The sequence below is a fragment of the Hirundo rustica genome, chromosome W (assembly GCF_015227805.2).
Source record: "Hirundo rustica isolate bHirRus1 chromosome W, bHirRus1.pri.v3, whole genome shotgun sequence".
In the NCBI taxonomy this organism is placed as follows: domain Eukaryota; kingdom Metazoa; phylum Chordata; class Aves; order Passeriformes; family Hirundinidae; genus Hirundo; species Hirundo rustica.
Window position 1 is genome coordinate 89,230 of NC_053487.1, and position 19,857 is coordinate 109,086.

Consider the following 19,857-nt stretch of genomic DNA (forward strand, 5'->3'; position numbering starts at 1 on the left):
TTTTTACATCAAAAGTAGGTAACACCAGAGGGTGAAAAAACTAATGAATTTCAGTTAACACATACTTTGTTTCTTTATTTTTTTAACTGATTTGGTTATTTGCCATTTCTGGGGATTAAACTTAAAAAAATGTTCTTCTTTTCTGTATCTGATGTTCTGTGTGCTATTAGTGATGCAGCCAACACGAACGGTTGTCATGTGTAAAACAGCTTTCGATCACCATGAAAACACTGCCCTGGGAAAGCATCCATGCTTGATATCGTTTGGTTCATGAACATTAAGTTTCCAGTACAGGTGACCCATAGCTCCAAGTGTTAAATAATTGTGTACATTATTCAGTTTTTAAAATAATGATCCATTATTGACATTGCTAGTCTTTGAATTTCTGCTCACTTTTGTTTTTCCTAGTAGAGGCAGGGTAAAAGGAAATACTTAAGTTCATATCTGTTTCTTTGTAAGGATCTGGTAAATAGATACATTCTTATTTATTACTTTTTTAAATGCAAGGGTAATTGTAAAATCATAGAAAGAGTAACATCTGTGTAGTGTTCCAACTCTGTGTTACGCTTTCCTTTGCTTCTTCAGGTAAAATCCCAGATGAAGCCAAAGCCCTTTCTCTATTGGCACCTGCTCCTGCTATGACAAGTCTGATGCCTGGTGCAGGGTTGCTTCCTATACCTACACCAACCCCTTTGACTACAGTAAGTAAAATTCGCTCTCTATTTGATTTCTGGTTTTCCTTTATACTCAGTAGCCTTTCTGTGTTCAGAGAACAAGAACTATTTGATCTGTGGATGTTGTCTTCTCATATGCTAAATCAGTGAGGACGTAGCTGTGGTACCTAGAGGGTAGATCACAAGATGTCCATGCACTACCTTTCCTGGGTGTTTGTTTAAGATTCTCGGTTTGCAAAATAGTGGGTAAATACTGGGTTTTGTTGTGTTCATTTTTGTTGTTGTCCCTTCACTACATGCATTAATTTGATCCACTGGCAATGCTATCCACTTCCTAATAAATTATTAAAAGATCATAGTTAAATTGAAAGAGTTCTTCATAATATTAAAATGCTGCAATAGGATGTTTTTGCAATAGGATGCTTTGACCCTGGTGGAAACTGAGGTGACCTTGACTGGAAAGGAGAGGAAGAAACATGCCACTGTGACTGGTCCAGAGGCCCCATGCATTTTGGGCATAGACTTCCTCCGAAATGGGTATTTCAAAGACCCAAAGGGACTCAGGTGGGTGTTTGGGATAGCTGCTATGAAGACAGAGGGCATTAAGCAATTGAACACCTTGCCTGGACAATCAGAGAACCCATCTGCTGTAGGACTTCTGAAGGGGGAAGAGCAACGAGTACCAATTGCCACCTTGACAGTGCACTGCCAGCAGTACCGGACAACTCAAGATGCTGTGATTCCCATCCACAAGATGATCTGTGAGCTGGAGAGCCAAGGAGTGGTCAGCAAGGCTCACTCACTCTTAAACAGGCCCATTTGGCCTGTGTGCAAATCTGAAGGAGAACGGAGATTGACTGTGGACTATTGTGCCTTGAATTAAGTGACTCCACCATTGAGAGCTGCTGTGCCAGACATACTGAAACTCCAGTATGAGGAAGATTCCAAGGCAGTGAAGTGGTACGCCACTATTGACATTGCTAATGCATTTTTCTCCATTCCTCTGGCAGCAGGATGCAGGACTCAGTTCGCCTTCATGTGGAGAGGAGTGCAGTACACCTGGAACCGACTGCCCCAGGGGTGGAAGCACAGCCCCACCATCTGCCATAGCCTGATCCAGACTGCACTAGAAAAGGATAAGGCTCCAGAACATCTGCAGTACGTTGACAACATCATTCTGTGGGGGAACACGGCAGCAGAAGTGCTTGAGAAAGGAGAGAAGATCATCCAAATTCTCCTGAAAGCCGGTTTCGCCATCAAAAAGAGCAGTCAAGGGACCTGCTAGAGAGATCCAGTTCCTGGGAGTAAAGTGGCAAGATGGACAACATCAGATTCCCACCAAGGTCATCAATAAGACAACAGCAATGTCTCCACCAACCAACAAGAAGAAAACGTGTTGTAATGTACAAGCTTCCCTAGGCGCCATAGGCTTTTGGAGAATGCATATTCCTGAGTACAGTCAGATTGTGAGCCCTCTCTACCTGGTTACCTGCAAGAAGAATGATTTCCACTGGGGCCCTGAATAGCAACAAGCCTTTGCCCAGATCAAACAGGAGATCACTCATGCGGTAGCCCTTGGCCCAGTCAGGACAGGACCAAATGTGAAGAACGTGCTCTACTCAGCAGCCGGGAACCATGGCCTGTCCTGGAGCCTTTGACAGAAGGCGCCTGGCGAGACTTGGGGTCGACCACTGGTGTCAGGGGCTTACCCCAACATTGAGGTGGTTTCAGGGTCCTTCGCTCCCCTGCACAGCTCCGAGCCAAGCCGAAGGAAGAGACGGAGTTCTCAGGTTTAGATTTTTCAAGGTTGCATACTTCGTTTATTGTTTCTTATCTTACAATTTTCTCGGAGTCCGACAAGATGTTCGCAGCTGCATGGATTCCTCACGTCTCCCCCCGAGCTGGGCTGTCCTTATCTTTTATACTAATTACTACGTATTTCTTATTTACTATTTCTTACCAATGTCTATCACTATTACTAAAAAGGTCATCTTTACTTTGACCCAATCCTCACTAACTACTTTGTGCCACGTCAATGCAGCAATGGAGTGAGGGAAGAAGAAGGAGAAGAAGAAGGAGAAGAAGAAGGAGACAACGCCCCAGATTCTCCATCTTGTCCCCATTCACTTCAATGCTAGGAACCTAAAACTACTATTTTCTCATTCTGTGATAAGCTAAACTACTATTTCTCACATTCTTGTGGCCTGTAAACCTTCTCTCAGTGTAGGAAGTTTTTCCCATGGACTGAAATCAAAGCCAGTGTCTCTCTGAGCTCTGGGCTGGGGTCCCAGACCCCTCTGCCCAGGTCCCTGACCCTCCAGGGCAACCAAAGGAATGCCCTGGACTCCAACACACTGGGATTCTGGAGCTGAAGTTAAAGAGGGTCCGAAGCCAACTACACTCCAACAGAGAAGGAAATCTTGGCCACCTATGAAGGAGTCCAAGCTGCCTCAGAGGTAATAGGCACTGAAACACAACTCCTCCTGGCACCCTAACTACTGGTGCTGGGGTGGATGTTCAAAGCAAAGGTTCCCTGTTACCGAGACACACAAAGCAGTCACACGGAGAGAGATTTTCCAGCGCAGAGGTTCCTCCGATCCAGCTCAAGGCTGAGTCCAGGCTGAGAGCGAGCCTCTTTGTTTATTTCTTACTTTTTATACATTTGTGGGTCTAGCAGAAGATTGGCTTCTGGGGTTTTTCACCTTTCAGCCAAGTGGCTAAACCAACTGTCAGTTACAATTGTTTTCAGGTTAGAAATATGCAAACAAAGGACAGAGAATGAAGAACAAAGGATTTGTTTATGTTACATATGTGGGAAAAAGGTAGAACTGCTTCTAATATTGTACAATAACTAAAAAGATCTGACTCCATTTTATGAAAATTCAAAAGGCTATAAAAAACTCAGAAAAAACAGGGTAACAGTTCCCTCTAGCCACCACGCCACCAATGCCATGTGGAGCAAAAGGATTCCTCTCATCACACAGTGCGCCCATACTGGAAAACTGAAGTGCCCTGGAATTTTGCAAATAATTACAAATTGCCTTAAGGTGAAAACTTTGGTCTCACTGACAAAGAGGAGCAAGAACAAGTGACGTGCTTAGGAAGCTCCACCATACAACCAACTGCCAGCAGAAGAAACGCACTATGCTCTTTTCACTGACAGTTCCTGTCACATTGTAGGGATGAAACGAAAGTGGAAAGCAGCCATATGGAGCCCCACATGACAGGTTGCAGAAGTTACTGAAGGAGCAGGTGGATTGAGCCAACTTGGTGAACTCAAAGCTGTTCAGCTGGCCCTCAGGTGGGGTTTTGGGATAGCTGCTGTAGAGACAGAAGACATTAGACAGTTGAACACCTTGCCTGGTCTTTCAGAGGACCCTTCTGCAGTAAGACTCCTGAGGTTTGGGACAACACATCAGAGGAAGTTTTTGAGAAAGGGGAGAAAATAATCCAAATCCTCCCAGAGTCCAGTTTTGCCATAAAGCACAGTAAGGTCAAGGGTCTTGCCCAGGAAATTGAGTTCCTGGGGGTAAAATGGCAAGACAGTCACAGACAGATTCCAACAGAGGTGATCAATAAGATAGCTGCTATGTCTCCATCAACTAGCAAGAAGGAAACACAGGCTTTCCTAGGCATCGTGGGGTTTTGGAGGATGCATGTCCCAGAGTACAGCCAGATTTTAAGCCCTCTCTACCTTGTGACATGAAAGAAAAATTATTTCAATTGGGACCCTGAACAACAGCAAGCCTTTGAACAAATTAAATAGGAGATTCCTCATGCAGTAGCCCTTGGACCAATCAGGACAGGACAGGATGTGAAAAATGAGCTCTACACCGAAGTCAGGGAGAATGGTCTTTCCTGAAGACTCTGGCAGAATGTACCTGGAGAGACTTGAGGACGATCTCTCAGGTTCTGGAGTTGGGGATTCAAAGGATCTGAGCCCAGCTCCACCCCAACTAAAAAGAGATTCTTGTAGCCTATGGGTTCGAGCTGCTTCAGAAGTGATTGGCACTGAAGCACAGCTTCTGGCACCCCAGCTACCCATGCTAGGCTGGATGTTTAAAAGGAAAGTCCCTGCAACACATCATGTCACTGATATGGCGTGGAGTAAGTGGATTGCTCTCATCCCACAGTGAGCTCGTATAGGAAATCTGAATCACCCTGGGATCTTGGAAGTCCTCACGAACTGTCCTACATTTCAGAACTTTGGATTATCATCTGAAGAGGAAGAAGAGCAGGTGACATGCAGAGGAGGCTCCACCATATAACCAGCTACTGGAGAGTGAGAGGTGATACTCTCTTCACTCACTGATGGATCTTGCCGTATCATAGGGACCAGTAGGAAATGGAAAGCAGCTTTATGGAGCCCTACGCGGTGAGTTGTGGAAGCTACCGAGGTGGATAGAGTCAGATTGCAGAGTTGAAAGCTGTCCAGTTGGCTTTGGACATTGATGAATAAGAGAAGTGTCCAACGCTCTACCTCTGCACTGACTCATGGATGGTAGGAAATGCTTTATGGAGGTGGCTGGAAAGATGGAAAAAGGCCAACTGGCAGCAGAGAGGGAAACCCCTTTGTCTGCCAGAGTGTGGCAAGACATTGCTATCCAGGTGACCATGAAAGTCTGTCATGTGGATGCACATGCACATAAGAGTCAGGCTAATGAGGAGCACCGCAACAATGAACAGGTGGATCAGGCTGCCAAAATCAAGGTGTCACAGGTAGATCTGGACTGGCAACATAAGGGTGAGTTATTTCTAGCTTGGTGGGTCCATGATCCCTCATGTCATCGGAGAAGAGATGCAATATACAGGTGGGCTTGTGACCGAGGGGTGGACTTAGCCATGGACACTATCTCCCAGGTTATCCATAACTGTGAAATATGAGCTGTGATGAAGCAGGCCAAGCCAGTAAAGCCCCTGTGGTATTGGGGGCGGTGGTCTAAATATAAGTATGGGGAGGCCTGGCAGATCAATTACATCACACTGCCACAAACCTGCCAAGGCAAGAGTTACATGCTTACAGTGGTAGAAGCAACCACTGGATGGCTGGAGACAACCCCATGTCTCACGCCACTGCCCAGAACATTTTTTTGGGCTTTGAAAAGCAAGTCCTGTGGTGACATGGCACCCCTGAAAGAACTGAGTCAGACAATGGGACTCATTTCACAAATAGCCTTATAAGCATCTGGGCTAGAAAACACGATATCGAGTGGGTGTATTATATACCCTGTCATGCACCAGCCACTGGTAACGTCAAATGATATAATGGACTGTTAAAAACAACATTGAAGGCAGTGGGTTGTTGGACCTTCAAGCAGTGGGATCTGCACTTAGCAAAGACTACCTGGTTAGTCAACACCAGATGTTCCACTAACTGAGCTGGCCCTGTCCAATCAAGATCCCTGCATACAGCAGATGGAGATAGTCCCCGTGGTGCATGAGAGGCATGTGAGGAAAGACAGTTTGGATTAATCCTGCCTTGAGGAAAGGCAAACCCATCCATGGGATTTTTTTTGCTCAAGGACCTGGTTACACTTGGTGGGCAATGCAGAAGGACAGGGAAACACGTTGCATACCTCAGGGGAATTTGACTTAGGATGAGAACAGCCTGTAATGTTGAATTGCATATGTAACACTGCTGAATGTCATTGCCACTGCATGTCATAACTACCATGGACAAAGAGAATGGACTGCTCCAGTTATATCAGTCATGGACCAAATTAATTCAGTCCATATCCTGGGGGATAGTCAGTGGCTACTGAAATAATAATTGTATTTGTAAATATTTATATGTGTATATATGTACAGGTGAAAGGTATTAATTTGGGCAGAAGTAGATGATATGGAATAAGAGCTGGATAATATCCTGGGTAACACAAAATGTTATTGTATTTCACATCTCTCTGTGCCCAAAATTGTTACTGTCTCTTTAAGACCTGGCAACTGAGAAATGGAATGGTAGGGCAGGGGCTGGGGGGTGCCCCAGGATCTTTAGAAGTCAGAGCTCTCTTGTCTCTTGCCTTTCTTGCCTCTTGACTTTTGCCATAGAGCTGAGGGAACGTGGGTGGAGGCTCCCCTTTGGGCTTCTTTTGGTCTTTTTTCTTTAAGGGGGGTGCTTCGGGTGTTTCTTTTTCGAGAGGCTGTGTTTTGCAGTCCTGGACTACCTCAAAGTAAATTCTATGAGTGCCTGACTACAGCTGCAGCATCACATCGAGAAGAACATAACAGCCCTGCTCCATATGGTTGCCCCAGCCCATCAGCAGCGCTCGGTCAAAACGGGAAGGCACAGAGTCTGAGTTACCCCAGCCAACTGCTTGCCGTCTTCTGCCAAGAAGGCGGCAAAGTCCCTCCACAAGTTCTAGACATTGACTCAACTCCAGCCACTGGAGTGTGACAGCTGCATTTTGCCAGTGGAGCTGCCACCACTGGAGACATAGAGGGGATGGGCTACTGCCATCTTTGTCTCTCCACATGCGGTCATCTGCAGAGGGCATCATCTTGGGAGGGGGGTGGGGGTGGTGTTACTCCTCCATTTTGAGTTTCTCTTTCTTCCTGGGCAGTCTGTGAGATTCCAGCAGGTTTGTAACTAGTGACTATTACTGTTAATTTCTGCCTGTTGCTATTTTGGTTTTTTTTTTTAGTAAACTGTTATTTTTTCACTTGTATCTACTCATATTCTTTTCTTCATATTGATGGAAAGGGATTGGCTAAAACTCTAAGAGGAGGTAACTCATTTTGAAGTGTCCACCTTTTAAATTGTCTTAAACCAAGACATTGTACTTAAATGATTCTTCGTCTGTCTCCATGAACAGAAGCATTATTCCCACTCTCATATTCTTAGATGGTACTGATCATCATCCTAAAAGAAATTCCTTCCTTCCTTCCTTCCTTCCTTCCTTCCTTCCTTCCTTCCTTCTTTCCTTCCTTCCTTCCTTCCTTCCTTCCTTCCTTCCTTCCTTCCTTCCTTCCTTCCTTCCTTCCTTCCTTCCTTCCTTCCTTCCTTCCTTCCTTCCTTCCTTCCTTCCTTCCTTCCTTCCTTCCTTCCTTCCTTCCTTCCTTCCTTCCTTCCTTCCTTCCTTCCTTCCTTCCTTTTTCAAAAACCTGCACAGAGGTCATGTCCTAGGGTGACTTTGTGATGCTTGTATCCCCAATCGTCTGTTCTATTTATGCTGGATATTAAGTTCTACACCTTTAAGACTGGTTCCGAGAGTGAAGGGAGGAAAGAAAAAGCGCGCAGTTTGTTTTCAGGAACTGCACTTGCTCCTCCACATTCCTGCTCCTGGACTGTGTTGTCTGCAGCACGGACAGCGGGAGAGAGCTCTCCTCTGTTTTTTTAGTTAGTTTTTTAGCTAGCTGAGGCAGAGAAGTTCCCCGAACTGTGGCTTTTCTTTCTCTTGGAATGGATTGGCCCTGCTCTGGACTGAAGAACCCAGAAAAACACTGGGAGCTCACACCTCTGGCCCACCGGGGCCCGGGACACGGCATTTTCCAGCGCTGGAGGGACTGATAAGAGACTGAGTGAGCCGAGCTACAACCCACTAAAAGAACTTTCTGAATTTGCCATCTCTTCAGAACAGCAAGAGGTTTTATTGTTTAATATTAGTCCTTTTATGCTTGTGAGTACTTTGCTTGTTAAATAAACAGCTTTTTCCACTTTTCTCCAAGGAAATCTTTTCCCCAACCAGTTGGGGGAGGGGCCACTTGAATCTGCTTTCTAGAGGGAGCCCTTTGGAAGTTTCCTCCCAAATTTGCCCTAAACCAGGACAGGTCACTATCTGTTTTAAAGGTTGTGATCCAAGAGCTGTTTTAAAGTGTGCAACTTATATAATGAAACAGTGTATCCAAAGTCGTCAGTTAGAGGTTTCGTCTACTTCTGTTTATGGTTCATAACTGTCATTGTATGAGAGACATTGGATGACTTTGAAAATAATTTTTAGTTCACAAGAATGTTGGCACTTTTTTTGTCTTAAAATATGTGAAGTAATAGTTTAGGTATTTCATTAAGAAACTCTGCTTACTCAAGTTTCCACTGCATAATTGTTGGTAATGAACCCTAAATAATCATGGAATCATTTAGGTTAGAAAAGACCTCTAAGATCATCAAGTTCAACTGTAATCCTAACACTGCCAAGTCCACCACTAAACCATGTTCCCAAGTGCCACGTTTACACATCTTTTAAATAGCTCCACAGATGATGACTCAGCCACTTCCCTGGACAGCCTGTTCCATTGCTTGACAACCATTTGGTGAAGAAATGTTTTGTAATATCCAATCTAAACCTCCCCTGGTACAACTTGAGGCCATTTCCTCTCATCCTATCACTTGTTACTTGAGAGAAGTGACTGACACCCACTTCACTACAACCTCCATTCAGATAGTTGTAGAGAGTGATAAGGGCTCCCCTGAGCCTTCTTTTCTCCAGGCTAAATAAACCCAGTTCCCTCAGCCACTCCTCATATTAGACTTGTGCTCCAGCCCCTTCACCAGCTCTGTTGCTCTTTGGATATAGTCCAGCACCTCAGTGTCTTGTCATGAGGGGCTGAACCTGAACACAGTATTAGAGATGTGGCCTCACCAGTGCCAAGTACAGGGGAAAAATCACTTCCTAGTCCTGCTGGTCACGCTATTGCTGATACAAGCCAGGATGACATTGGCCTTCTTGGCCACCTGGGCATGGGCTGGCTCATGTTCAGCCAGCTGTTGACCAACATCCCCAGGTCCTTTTTTGCCAGGCAGCTTTCCAGCCACCCTTCCTCAAGGCAGTAGTGTTTCATGGGGTTGTTGTGACCCAAGTGCAGTACTCAGCACTTCACCTTGATGAATCTCATACAGTTGGCCTTGGCCCATCAATTCAGCCTATCCATATCCCTCTGTAGTACATTCCTACCCTCCAGCAGATCAACACTCCCACCCATCTTGGTGTTGTCAAATTTGCTAAGGATGCCCTTGATCCCCTCATCCAGAGCATTGATGAGGATTGATATATTAAACAGGACTGGTATAATAGTGGTGTTTAGAGACATTTGTTTCTAAACTAACCATCTAAGGTAAATTCACTTTGTTTTTTTATATACATATTTAATAAATCATCTGTGAATTTTAGAATATCAAAGAGGAAGTCAAGCTGTATAACTTTAATGGGTTGACCTTGGCTGGGCACCAGGTGCCCACCAAGCTGCTCTACCACTCCATTTCCCAGCTGGACAGAGGAGAGAAAATAAGAACTCATAGGTTGAGATAAGGCAGTTTACTAAAGCAAAAGTGAAAGTTTGTATGTGAACAAGCAAAGAGAAAAAAGGTTTATTCTCTACTTCCCATCAATGAATGATGTTCAGCTGCTTCCCGGAAAGCAGGGCTCCAGCATGTTTAGCGGTTGCTCTGGAAGGCAGACATTGTAAATAACAAATGCTCCCCCTTCCTCCTTCTTTTCTTAGCTTTATATCTGAGGTGACATCATATAGTATGGAATATCCCTTTGGTTAATTTGGGTCAGCTGGCCTGGTTGTGTCCTCTCACAAGATCATGCCCACTCTCAGCCCCTTGATGGGGGGAATGTTGAGAGATAGCATTAATGCTGTGCCAGTGCTGCTCAGCAGTAGCCAAAACACTGGTGTGTTATCAACACCTTTCTAGCTACCAATGCAAAGCACAACATTCTGAGGGGCTGCTATGGGAACATAAACTCCAGCTCAGCCACACACAGTACAATAACCCCCTGTTTAATAATAAAAGGATGATTTCAAATAAAGGGAGTAGTTTTGTTACATTAAAAAATACTGGTGGCTTGTGGAGAATTTCTAACACTTGTTAGATGTTGGAGTCCAGGGCATTCCTTTGGTTGCCCTGGAGGGTCAGACACCTGGGCAGAGGGGTCTGGGACCTGGACAGGGGGGTCTGGGACCCTGGCACAGAGCCCAGGAAGACACTGGCTTTGATCCCAGTCCATGGGAGAGGCTTCCTACATTGCAAGATTAATTACAGGCCACAAGAGTGTGAAAGATAGTAGTTTAGCTTATCACAGGGTGAAAAATCATAGTTTTGGGTTCTTTAGTATGGAAGTGGATGGGAGCAAGATGGAGGATTTTGGGTGTTGTCTCATGCTTCTTCTTCTTCACTCACTCCATTTTCTGCAGTGACGGTGGCACAAAGTAGTTTAAGGAGATTGGGTCAGAGTAGAGATGACCTGTTTAGTATAGGTGGTAGGTATTAGCAAATAACTATAAATAAAGAACACGTAACAATTAGTATAAGAGGCAGTGACCTTCCAGTGCAGGGGCACTCGTCAGATGCCCGAGCAGCTGCACAGATCTTAGCTGGGCACAGAAAGAATTGTAAGATAAGAAACAATAAACAAAGCATGCAACCTTGAGAAATCAGGACCTGAAGACTCCGTCTCTTTCTTGCGTCCGGCTCAGGGCTTTTCAGAAGGCAAAGGACTCTAAAACCACCTGAATCTCGGGAGAAAAACCCGAGAGTTAAAAACATTGTTTGCTGGAAAGGAAGTTGTTTTTTGGATGGAGAAAAAATTCAAATCAGGAACTCAGCAGACCGATTTAGTAATCATTTAAAAGTGACTTTTTTTAAATAACATTTCCCAGGAGAAATTTCAATTCCCAATTCTGGGACCTTACAGTTTAAAGTCTTACCTATATTAATTAGATTTATTTTTACAGAAATGCACAAGGAAGACAAGTATTAAAAGGTTAAGTGTCTCCTTCCTGTGACTGATTGCAAAGCATATCCTATTTTTATATTTTCCAGCTTGGTGTTTCACTTGGCACTTTGGGGGCTATACCAGCAGCAGCACTGGACCCAAACATTACAACACTGGGAGAACTACCACAGCCACCAGTTATGGGGAATGTGGACCCATCCAAGATTGATGAAATTAGAAGAACAGTCTACATTGGAAACTTGAATTCACAGGTAGCTTTTTTTTTGTTTTTGTTGACTATAATAATGGAAGATACAGAATTGTTAATTTGTGAATTACAATCTTACATTTTAAGAGTTTTCATTAGTTGATGCCAATAGAAGTTTACTAGAGATATTTCAAATTATTGAATGCTCTTTTGCCAATCAGATTAGAACAGTGTTAGAATTCATTCTAGCAGGAAACCAGAGAAATCACACTCTAGCTGAATTGAAGAAACATTTATGATTGTGGGTGTTGATCAAATGTCCAGCTGGGTTATATTAGCTGAACAATGCCTCAGAATTTGTGAGAGCATGGTAGCTGTCCCCTACAACACTCTGCAGTTGTTTAAGTACAGTAAGAAGAAATTATTTGTCCTAGTAGAAGTTGCAAAATTAGCATAAATGTATTTGAGTTGCTCTGACAGGAAAGTTGGGTCTGTCAGAAGTTTCTTTTTCAGCAATTGATTGAACTGATTGAAAAACAATTTGATTTTGATTGATGGAAATATAAGTATTTGATTTTTGTGATTTTTGACTGCCAAAGTAGCTATTAGAGTATAAAACTATTATTAATCGCAATAAAATAAAACAAGCTTGAAAGTAGTAGAAAAATAGTTGAAAGTGAAGTCTTGTAATACTGCTTGGATTTTTTTTAGTTGATCAGAATTCACAATCAGTATCTTGGACATAGGTGTATCATCAGTTATTTCAAATAAGTTGTCTGAAAACTGCAAAATCCTGTACAAGTGCTTTTTTAACCAAGATGTAGGACTTCAGGGCTCATAGTTGCACCATTTTAAATTGTAATATATTTTTTAGATTAATAGAAGAAAAAAATACCTTTCTCTCTTAATACCAAATTCATGCCACCTGTATAATGATGATGAGATGTCTTTCCAAAATCTGTAACTGTTAGATTATCTAATTTGTTGAATAAGTAATTTTCTTTATATGTTTTACTTCAGCTGAGCTCTTTGACTCTTTCTAGACTACAACAGCAGATCAGCTGCTTGAATTTTTTAAGCAAGTTGGAGAAGTCAAATTTGTGCGAATGGCAGGTGATGAGACACAACCAACACGATTTGCTTTTGTGGAATTTGCAGACCAAAATTCTGTACCTCGAGCTCTTGCCTTTAATGGAGTTATGTTTGGAGACAGGCCACTGAAGTAAGAAATTAATTATCCATATGAATACTGAATGAGAGATGTCTTAGTATCCTTATACATTGATGACTCTGATGTGCAGGAAACTGCTGTGATTAATATTTTTTCAATGTAAAGACCTATTGTTGGTAAACTGGAATGCTTTTATGAACTCAAATTTCGAGGTTGGACATAACATTTTTTCCAAGAAGAGTATGGTTGGCATTGAATAAAATATTTCTACATCCAATCTTGAACTGGTGAAAGCCATAGCAGTGAGAGAATCTGCAAAGTCCTTTGTACTAATTAAGCTTTATATATGATGTGTATGTAATTAGTAGGTATTAATGTAGAAGTTTGATCTGAAATAGATTTATAGATTTCTACTAGAAAAAATTTAACACAGAAATATTGTGCCACAATTATTTAGAAGTCATAAGATTTGAAAGCAATAAAAAACAGACATTTCAGATACTTAGAAAAGATGAGTGTCAGAGGAAAAAAATTTTGCTGAACTTTTACGTTTTTAGTCATACATGGAAGTTGAGGTGCTTTCTTTTTTTTTTTTCATTTTTCCTTTTCGAGAGTTTGGTAGTTAAAGTTTTTATTTTTGTCTTAATTTAGAATAAATCACTCCAATAATGCAATAGTGAAGCCTCCTGAAATGACACCACAAGCTGCTGCCAAGGAACTGGAAGAAGTGATGAAGAGAGTAAGGGAAGCCCAATCTTTCATATCTGCTGCTATTGAGCCAGGTAGGTATATTATGTTCATTACCTAAGAGACGTGTTCTGTGTGTACCTTGACACATGCTTTTAAGAGCATTTTCAAACACAGGAAAAGGGTACTCAAAGGTGAGCAATATGTATGTGGGAAAACAAAAGAAAATAATCAAAAAATTTTTCATGCAACAAAGCAGTAGAATGAAGTTGTCTTTTTATTTCATTATGTCTTATTTTCAGATATATGCTCACTGAATGTTTTCAAAAATGCAAAGCCAATACTAAATTAATATTTAATGTTGGTGCTTTTAAAGTTCAAAGTACTTACAAACTTAAAAAATGCTTTATATTTTGTTTTCTAGCACCCATTAATACCATAGTTTCATGATCAGAGCGAGCTAGTGTGCTGCTGAAAGCAGCAATATTATGCTTTTCTTTGGCAGGTTAATTTTATCACTGGGCTATGCTCTTTTTCATACTGCCTCAAGACTATATGCATCCTCATAGCAAATGGAATCAGAGAATGAATCTAGGATAAAACTTAACATATTGTAACAGACTTTTTTTCATTCAGATTGGTTCCCCAATTCCTGTTAACACTGAAATGCCAGGTTAAGGAGGAAGGTGTCAGTGGCTTGAGTGGTTAGGCAGACACTTCAGTGCTGATTTTTTCTGACTTAAAGTGATTGCAATACCACAATGTAAAAAATTCTTAATTGGTTAAACTTGCAGTTGAAATCCTCCTTTTTCTTTTCATCAGCAAGATTTTGTCTTTCTTCTTACCAAAAAACCCAGACATTAGCTTATGTAGGTTAGGTAGTAGACGGTCTTGAAGTTTTTTTTCGGGGGGGAGGGGGAGGGATGGAGTACTTTCTGTCTTTTTTGAGAGTTGTGAGAAAAATAGTTCTAACATTTCTTCAGTGTTAAGCAGCAGAATGATAATCTTTTAGAGTCTGAACCGAAGTCTGCAGAGGTCACTGGTAAGTTTTCTGTTGACTTCCTGGCCTTCGGATCAAACTTTTTACTCCCTTCTCTCCATCCCTTCCTCCCCCAAAATAACATGAGGAATAGAACTGCACTATTTGTACAGTGGTTGAAATATTTAAAAGTATAAAAAGTACTAATTATTATTTGCATTTTATGCTTGTTTTCAAAACTCTGCCCTCTAAATTTATTCTTCTGAGGTTATTTTTAAAAAGTAAATAAATTAAATAATATACCAGAGGAGAACCTGCTGTAATCTTGTGCATTGTGGCAGCAACATAAATCCCATTCCTAACAGAGCTAGCTGTTTATAATTATCTGGTTTATGTGTACTGCTGCAGGGTGGCTGCACTCAACGAGTATACGCAATGACTTTATTGGATGTTTCTCAAGGATATTAGCAAAGAAGGAAGATGTGCAAGGCATGGGCCCCTTGCACTATATGTGTGGTACATTACACTTCTGCCAGATTGTTAGCTGGGATCTTTCAATGATCTGAGCTTACATTGCAGTGCTTTCGTCCTCTCAGAGTCTGGAAAGAGCAGTGAAAGAAAAGGTGGCCAATCTCGTTCCCATTCTCGTTCAGAATCCAGGTCTAGCTCAAAATCCCAATCTAGGAAGAAAAGATCTCACTCAAAACATAGGTAGGTATATTTATTATTTTGGACTAAGAATTCATACTGGGGTTTTTTTGAGTGGTGGTGGTTACTGAAATTTCTTACTGAGTTGTGAGACAAGTTTCCCTGTAGAGAAAATTAGTAACTTAAACTGACCTAGATAGAGTAACTAGGAACATTGTCTCTGAACAAATACTCTTTCCCTCTAAATGCTGCATGTTTTCAGTATTACTTTCAGGTAAAACACACTAGAAGGTACATTTTGTGCCATGTAGCATTTAATTTTGTAACCTTTGTATTTTAAATAGAAATAGTTATCTCTGTTTTCTGGATGGAACATTTAGTTTACTGTTGATAGCCTAAGCAGACAAGATGGCTGGTTTTGCTAGTAGAAAGTTGCTGCTGTCCTGAACTTGTAAACAACTAGTTAACAAATGCTGTATTTTTATTAACTGTACTGTAAATGTAAAGCTGTATTTTTTAAAAGCCAGAAGAAAAAAGGTTTTAAGGATAGTTTTTCATTCTTCAGACTTTTTTTGCTTTGCTAATTTCTTAAGTTGTAAAACAGGCTTTGAAATATAGGAGAAATAAAATTACTAGATCATCCATAAAGTTTACCCATTAATATTTTTTTCCAAGAATGAGGCAGTCTTTCTATGTAAGACTTATAAACACTTCCAGAAATAGTACAACGTCAGGAATGTCTTTTGATCATTTACATAATCAATCTAAATATATTTGACCCCATTAAGTAAAAAAAAAAAACTAACAAATCCTCTGTGTATTTGATAGCTTGCACTTTAAAAAGGTGAGTGTTTTCAGTGTTGCAGCGACAGCACTATCCCATTCTTTCATCCATTGTTTTTTTAACAGGGCAGCTAGAGTTTTTTCACATACAGAAAAGCTGGCCAGAGGGAATATACCACATCAGTTATACAACCAAGCAAGATATAAGTGTGCAGGCTTCAGATTTCATAAAATCATAGAACAGTTTGTGTTGGAAGGGACGTTAAAGATCATCTAGTTCCAATCCCCCTGCCATGGGCAGGGGCACCTTCCATTAGATCAGGTTCCTCAAAGCCCCATCCAACCTGGCCTTGAACACTTCCAGGGATGGGGCATCCACAGCTTCTCTGGGCAACCTGTTTCAGTGCCTCACCACCCTCATAGTAAAGAATTTCTTCCTAATATCTAATCCAAACCTACCTTCTTTCATTTTAAAGCCATTCCCCCTCGTTCTATCTCCACATGCCCTTGTAAAAAAAATCCTCCCCAGCTTTTTTGTAGGCCCCCTTTGGGTACCAGAAGGCTGCTATAAGGTCACCCAGGAGACTTCTCTTTTCCAGGCTGAACAGCCCAGCCTAGACTCTCTCAGCCTGTCTTCATAGGAGAGGTGTTCCAGCCCTCTGATCACCTTCATGGTCCTCCTCTGGACTCTCCAACAGTCTGTGCTGGGGATCCCAGAGCTGGATGCAGTGCTCCAGGTGGGGTCCCACAAGAGCAGAGTAGAGGGGGAGAATCACCTCCCTCGACCTGCTGGCCATGCTCCTTTTGATGCAGCCTTTGATGCAAATTATTTTTGATACGGTTGGGTGTCTGGGCTGCAAGCACACATTGCTGAGACATTGTTGTGGTTTGACACTGGCCCAACGCCAGGCACCCACGAGAGTCGCTCGCTTACCCTCCCCTGCCACAGCTGAGCAGAGGAGGGAAAAAAACTTATTGAACATTTCATGAGCGAGATAAGGACCAGGAAAAATTTCAAGGGCAAAACAGGCTCAACATAAATTGCAAAGTGAGCCTTATTACTAACAGAATCAGAGGAGGATAATGAGAAGTAAAATAAGCCCTTAAAAACACCATTCCCCCCCAGCCCCTCCCTCCTTCCCACCAACAGTGCAGGGAGACAGGGCATGGGAGTTTTGGTCAGTTCATCACCGAGATTTCCTTCCACTGCTCTAGGAGAGGAGTCCTTCCCCTGTGAGACTGTGGGGTCCCTCCCACAGGAAACAGTTCTCCTTGAACTTCTCCAGCATGGCTCCACTCTCACGAGCAGCAGCCATACCGCACCTGCTGCAATGTGAACTCCCCCCATGAGCACACAGTCCTCCCAAAACTACTACAATGTGGCTCTCTTTCCACGGGGCATAGTCCTCCAAGTGTTGCCCAACGAAGAGAAACACAAACCACAAAGTAGTTTATGCGGTGCTTTATTCGGGCCCGGGGACCCGGGGACTAGCGTCCCAAATCAGAATCCCACCGACCCTCATTTTCTTACAGGTTTTATACTATTTCTTACAGATTACATCATCAACGTACGTGCTATACATGACATTTCAGTTTAACATTAATCTTCTAATTTCTATAGACTATATCCCGTTCCCACAACACCTGCTTCCCTATCTCTATTTACACAAAGGCTCCCACCATAAATTCTATTCTTCTTTGACCACCGTGAGCACCTAACCGCGACGTCTTGGTCCGTTCCTCATGCTTCGTTTGTCACCACATTCTTTCCTTGTACTTCTCCTAGCAACATGGCTAATTTCCAACAAGTCCCCCCTCTTGAGCATTCTTCAATTCTATTGCAAGGATGCTCAATTTCTTAGGTTTGAGTCTCAGCTACACGAGGTTGTATCACTTCTCTTCGGGTAACTGCTTGTATTACCCTTTTGGTGTGAGCCCCTTCTTTCAGAATCATTCCTAAAAGACATCTATATACAATGATCACTACAATTATCACGATTACAAACATTATTACATATTGTATTATAGATGATACCCAACCGGAAACCTGGATCCCTAAGGAGCTCAACAGGGCTCCTACCCAATTATGCTCAGCATCTTTTTGTATCTCCTTTGTTTTGGATTCTATTTGTTCTAATTGATCTATATCTTTTTCTATTTCCTCTGTCACGTTTGGGATGTGCATGCAGCAATGGTCCACTCTGTTTCTTAAGTATCCACAAACCCCATGTTCTTTAAGTAGCAGTAAATCTAATGCCATTCTATTCTGTAATGTCATTCTAGTAGTTGCTTGCAGCTGAAGATTCAAGTCTCTGAAACCTTTTTTAGTTGTAGCTGCAAGCCTCTCTGTCTGTCCTAATAATCGGTACAACATCTCCCTGTTTCTGTAAGATGATATAGGGGCAAACAGTGATTCTAACATCCATCCTACTTTTACTCCATCATCAGGTTCATGCCAATCTTCCTGAATCGAAGCATCATCTTCTATCTCCCTTTTCTTTCTGCTTACCAATTCCTTTTCTTGCAGCTTAGAAGTTTTCCAGAATGGGCATAAGGTAGGAACCCCTAATGTAATTTGTGTAACTGCACCATCTATGGGCATGTGCGTAGTCCATAATCCATGTCCCATAACCCAAACTAAATTTCCTGGGCTCCTAACCGTGGTCGTCTTGCAATCCCAGGGCTCCTTTTCTTTCTTTGCAAGGGTGTGATTATATCCTCTACATTCACATCCCCACTGCAACAGCACTCGCACTGGTTCAAGTCCAATCTGCACTGGTGGAGTGTCACAGGTTAGTACCTGTGTACAATTCCATAACTCCATCATCTCCACCTTTTTCCTATATTGTTCTTTGAATAATGACTTCTGCCCAAAATCTTGATTCTTTTTCCCTTCCCACATTATGCACCAATTCACTTTCCCTAGGTAACTATAAGTTTCTAACAGACTAGGTCCCCAGATTGTTTTCCACTCCTCCATTGTCATTGTCTCAGTGGTATTCTGACATACTTCTTCTATCTTCTTTCTCTTATTCCGAACTCGGATCTTATCGCATGGCTCGGACACTTTTCCAATCACCAAACAATTTCCCTTAAGCTTGGATCCTCTATCCATCCATAATATCCTGGTATCTGCTGACAATTTTGAATCCTCTATCCATCTATAATATCCTGGTATTTGCTGACAATTTTGCTTACTAATCTTTCTTAGTAACATACAAACCTCTACCCAGTCTAAAATCTCCTTAGACACTATTTCACAGTTCCAGGTCACATTCGCAGTGGCACTTGGCATCTCCCTTATGGGTATAATTCCCCACGGGATCGGGTCTCCAGCCGCTTGAGGAAGAGGCAGGCAGGCTGTTATTGAAGTTGTATTTTGCATTCTTCCGAAGTCTCGAATTAGTCCTACTATTAAATTTTCCTGTCTTTCGATTATTTTTAGGGTTTGATTTCTCTCTGGGACCTGTCTGGTAACTCGTATGTCCCTTACTCTTAACGTTACCTGACTGTGACCCCACCAATTATCTCGGGCTATCCAACACCAATATTCTCCTTCGTCATCCCCTTTCTGTACATTAGTAATTTGCAATGCTATTTCCTTTCTCCCTGCTGTGATTTTATACTTTGATCCCGGCCTAATCCTTGTTTCATGCCACCACCCATACTCAGTGTAATTTTGGGATATTGTACAATTTAAAGCAATATTTTCTCTTTCTACTGCTAAGATTGTTCTTTCAGTTGCTCCTATTCCCTGATCCGGGTTTGTTCTAGCGACCACTTCCCGAAGTCCAAATCCTCCATCTAATCCACACTTAACTATACACAGATAATTCCCTGCCATAGTTGTTGAAGCAAAAGATGTGATATTATACCACCCGACCCCTTTAGATTCTTTCTTCCACTCACTACTTCCTTCCTTCAATTGATCCCATTCCATCTCTCTCTCTTTCCACCAGCTAATCCTTATTCTTCTTTTGCAATTATTCTTCAAGGTGTATTGACAACTAATTCTCAATGGCGGGCCCAACCAAATATCCTGGCTTGTTCTC

General features: G+C 42.1%; 1 protein-coding gene across 9 annotated transcripts in view; it reads left to right on the forward strand.

The window, feature by feature from the left end:
- Window positions 1–19,857, forward strand: part of LOC120764904 (splicing regulatory glutamine/lysine-rich protein 1-like) — a 106,139-nt gene that overhangs the window by 28,846 nt on the left and 57,436 nt on the right. For 7 of the 9 annotated variants that reach the window (XR_009208591.1, XR_009208592.1, XM_040089032.1 and 4 more), the window contains 5 exons: window positions 586–701; window positions 11,437–11,601; window positions 12,581–12,759; window positions 13,360–13,490; window positions 14,971–15,085. Coding sequence is in view for 7 of the 9 variants with exons in the window: in XM_040089032.1 (XP_039944966.1) it covers window positions 586–701; window positions 11,437–11,601; window positions 12,581–12,759; window positions 13,360–13,490; window positions 14,971–15,085 (706 nt within the window). In the remaining 2 variants the exon portion in view is untranslated. Of the gene's footprint in view, window positions 1–170; window positions 295–585; window positions 702–11,436; window positions 11,602–12,580; window positions 12,760–13,359; window positions 13,491–14,970; window positions 15,086–19,857 lie in introns of all 9 variants that reach the window. The other 2 variants (XM_058423911.1, XM_058423907.1) reach the window with 2 other exon arrangements.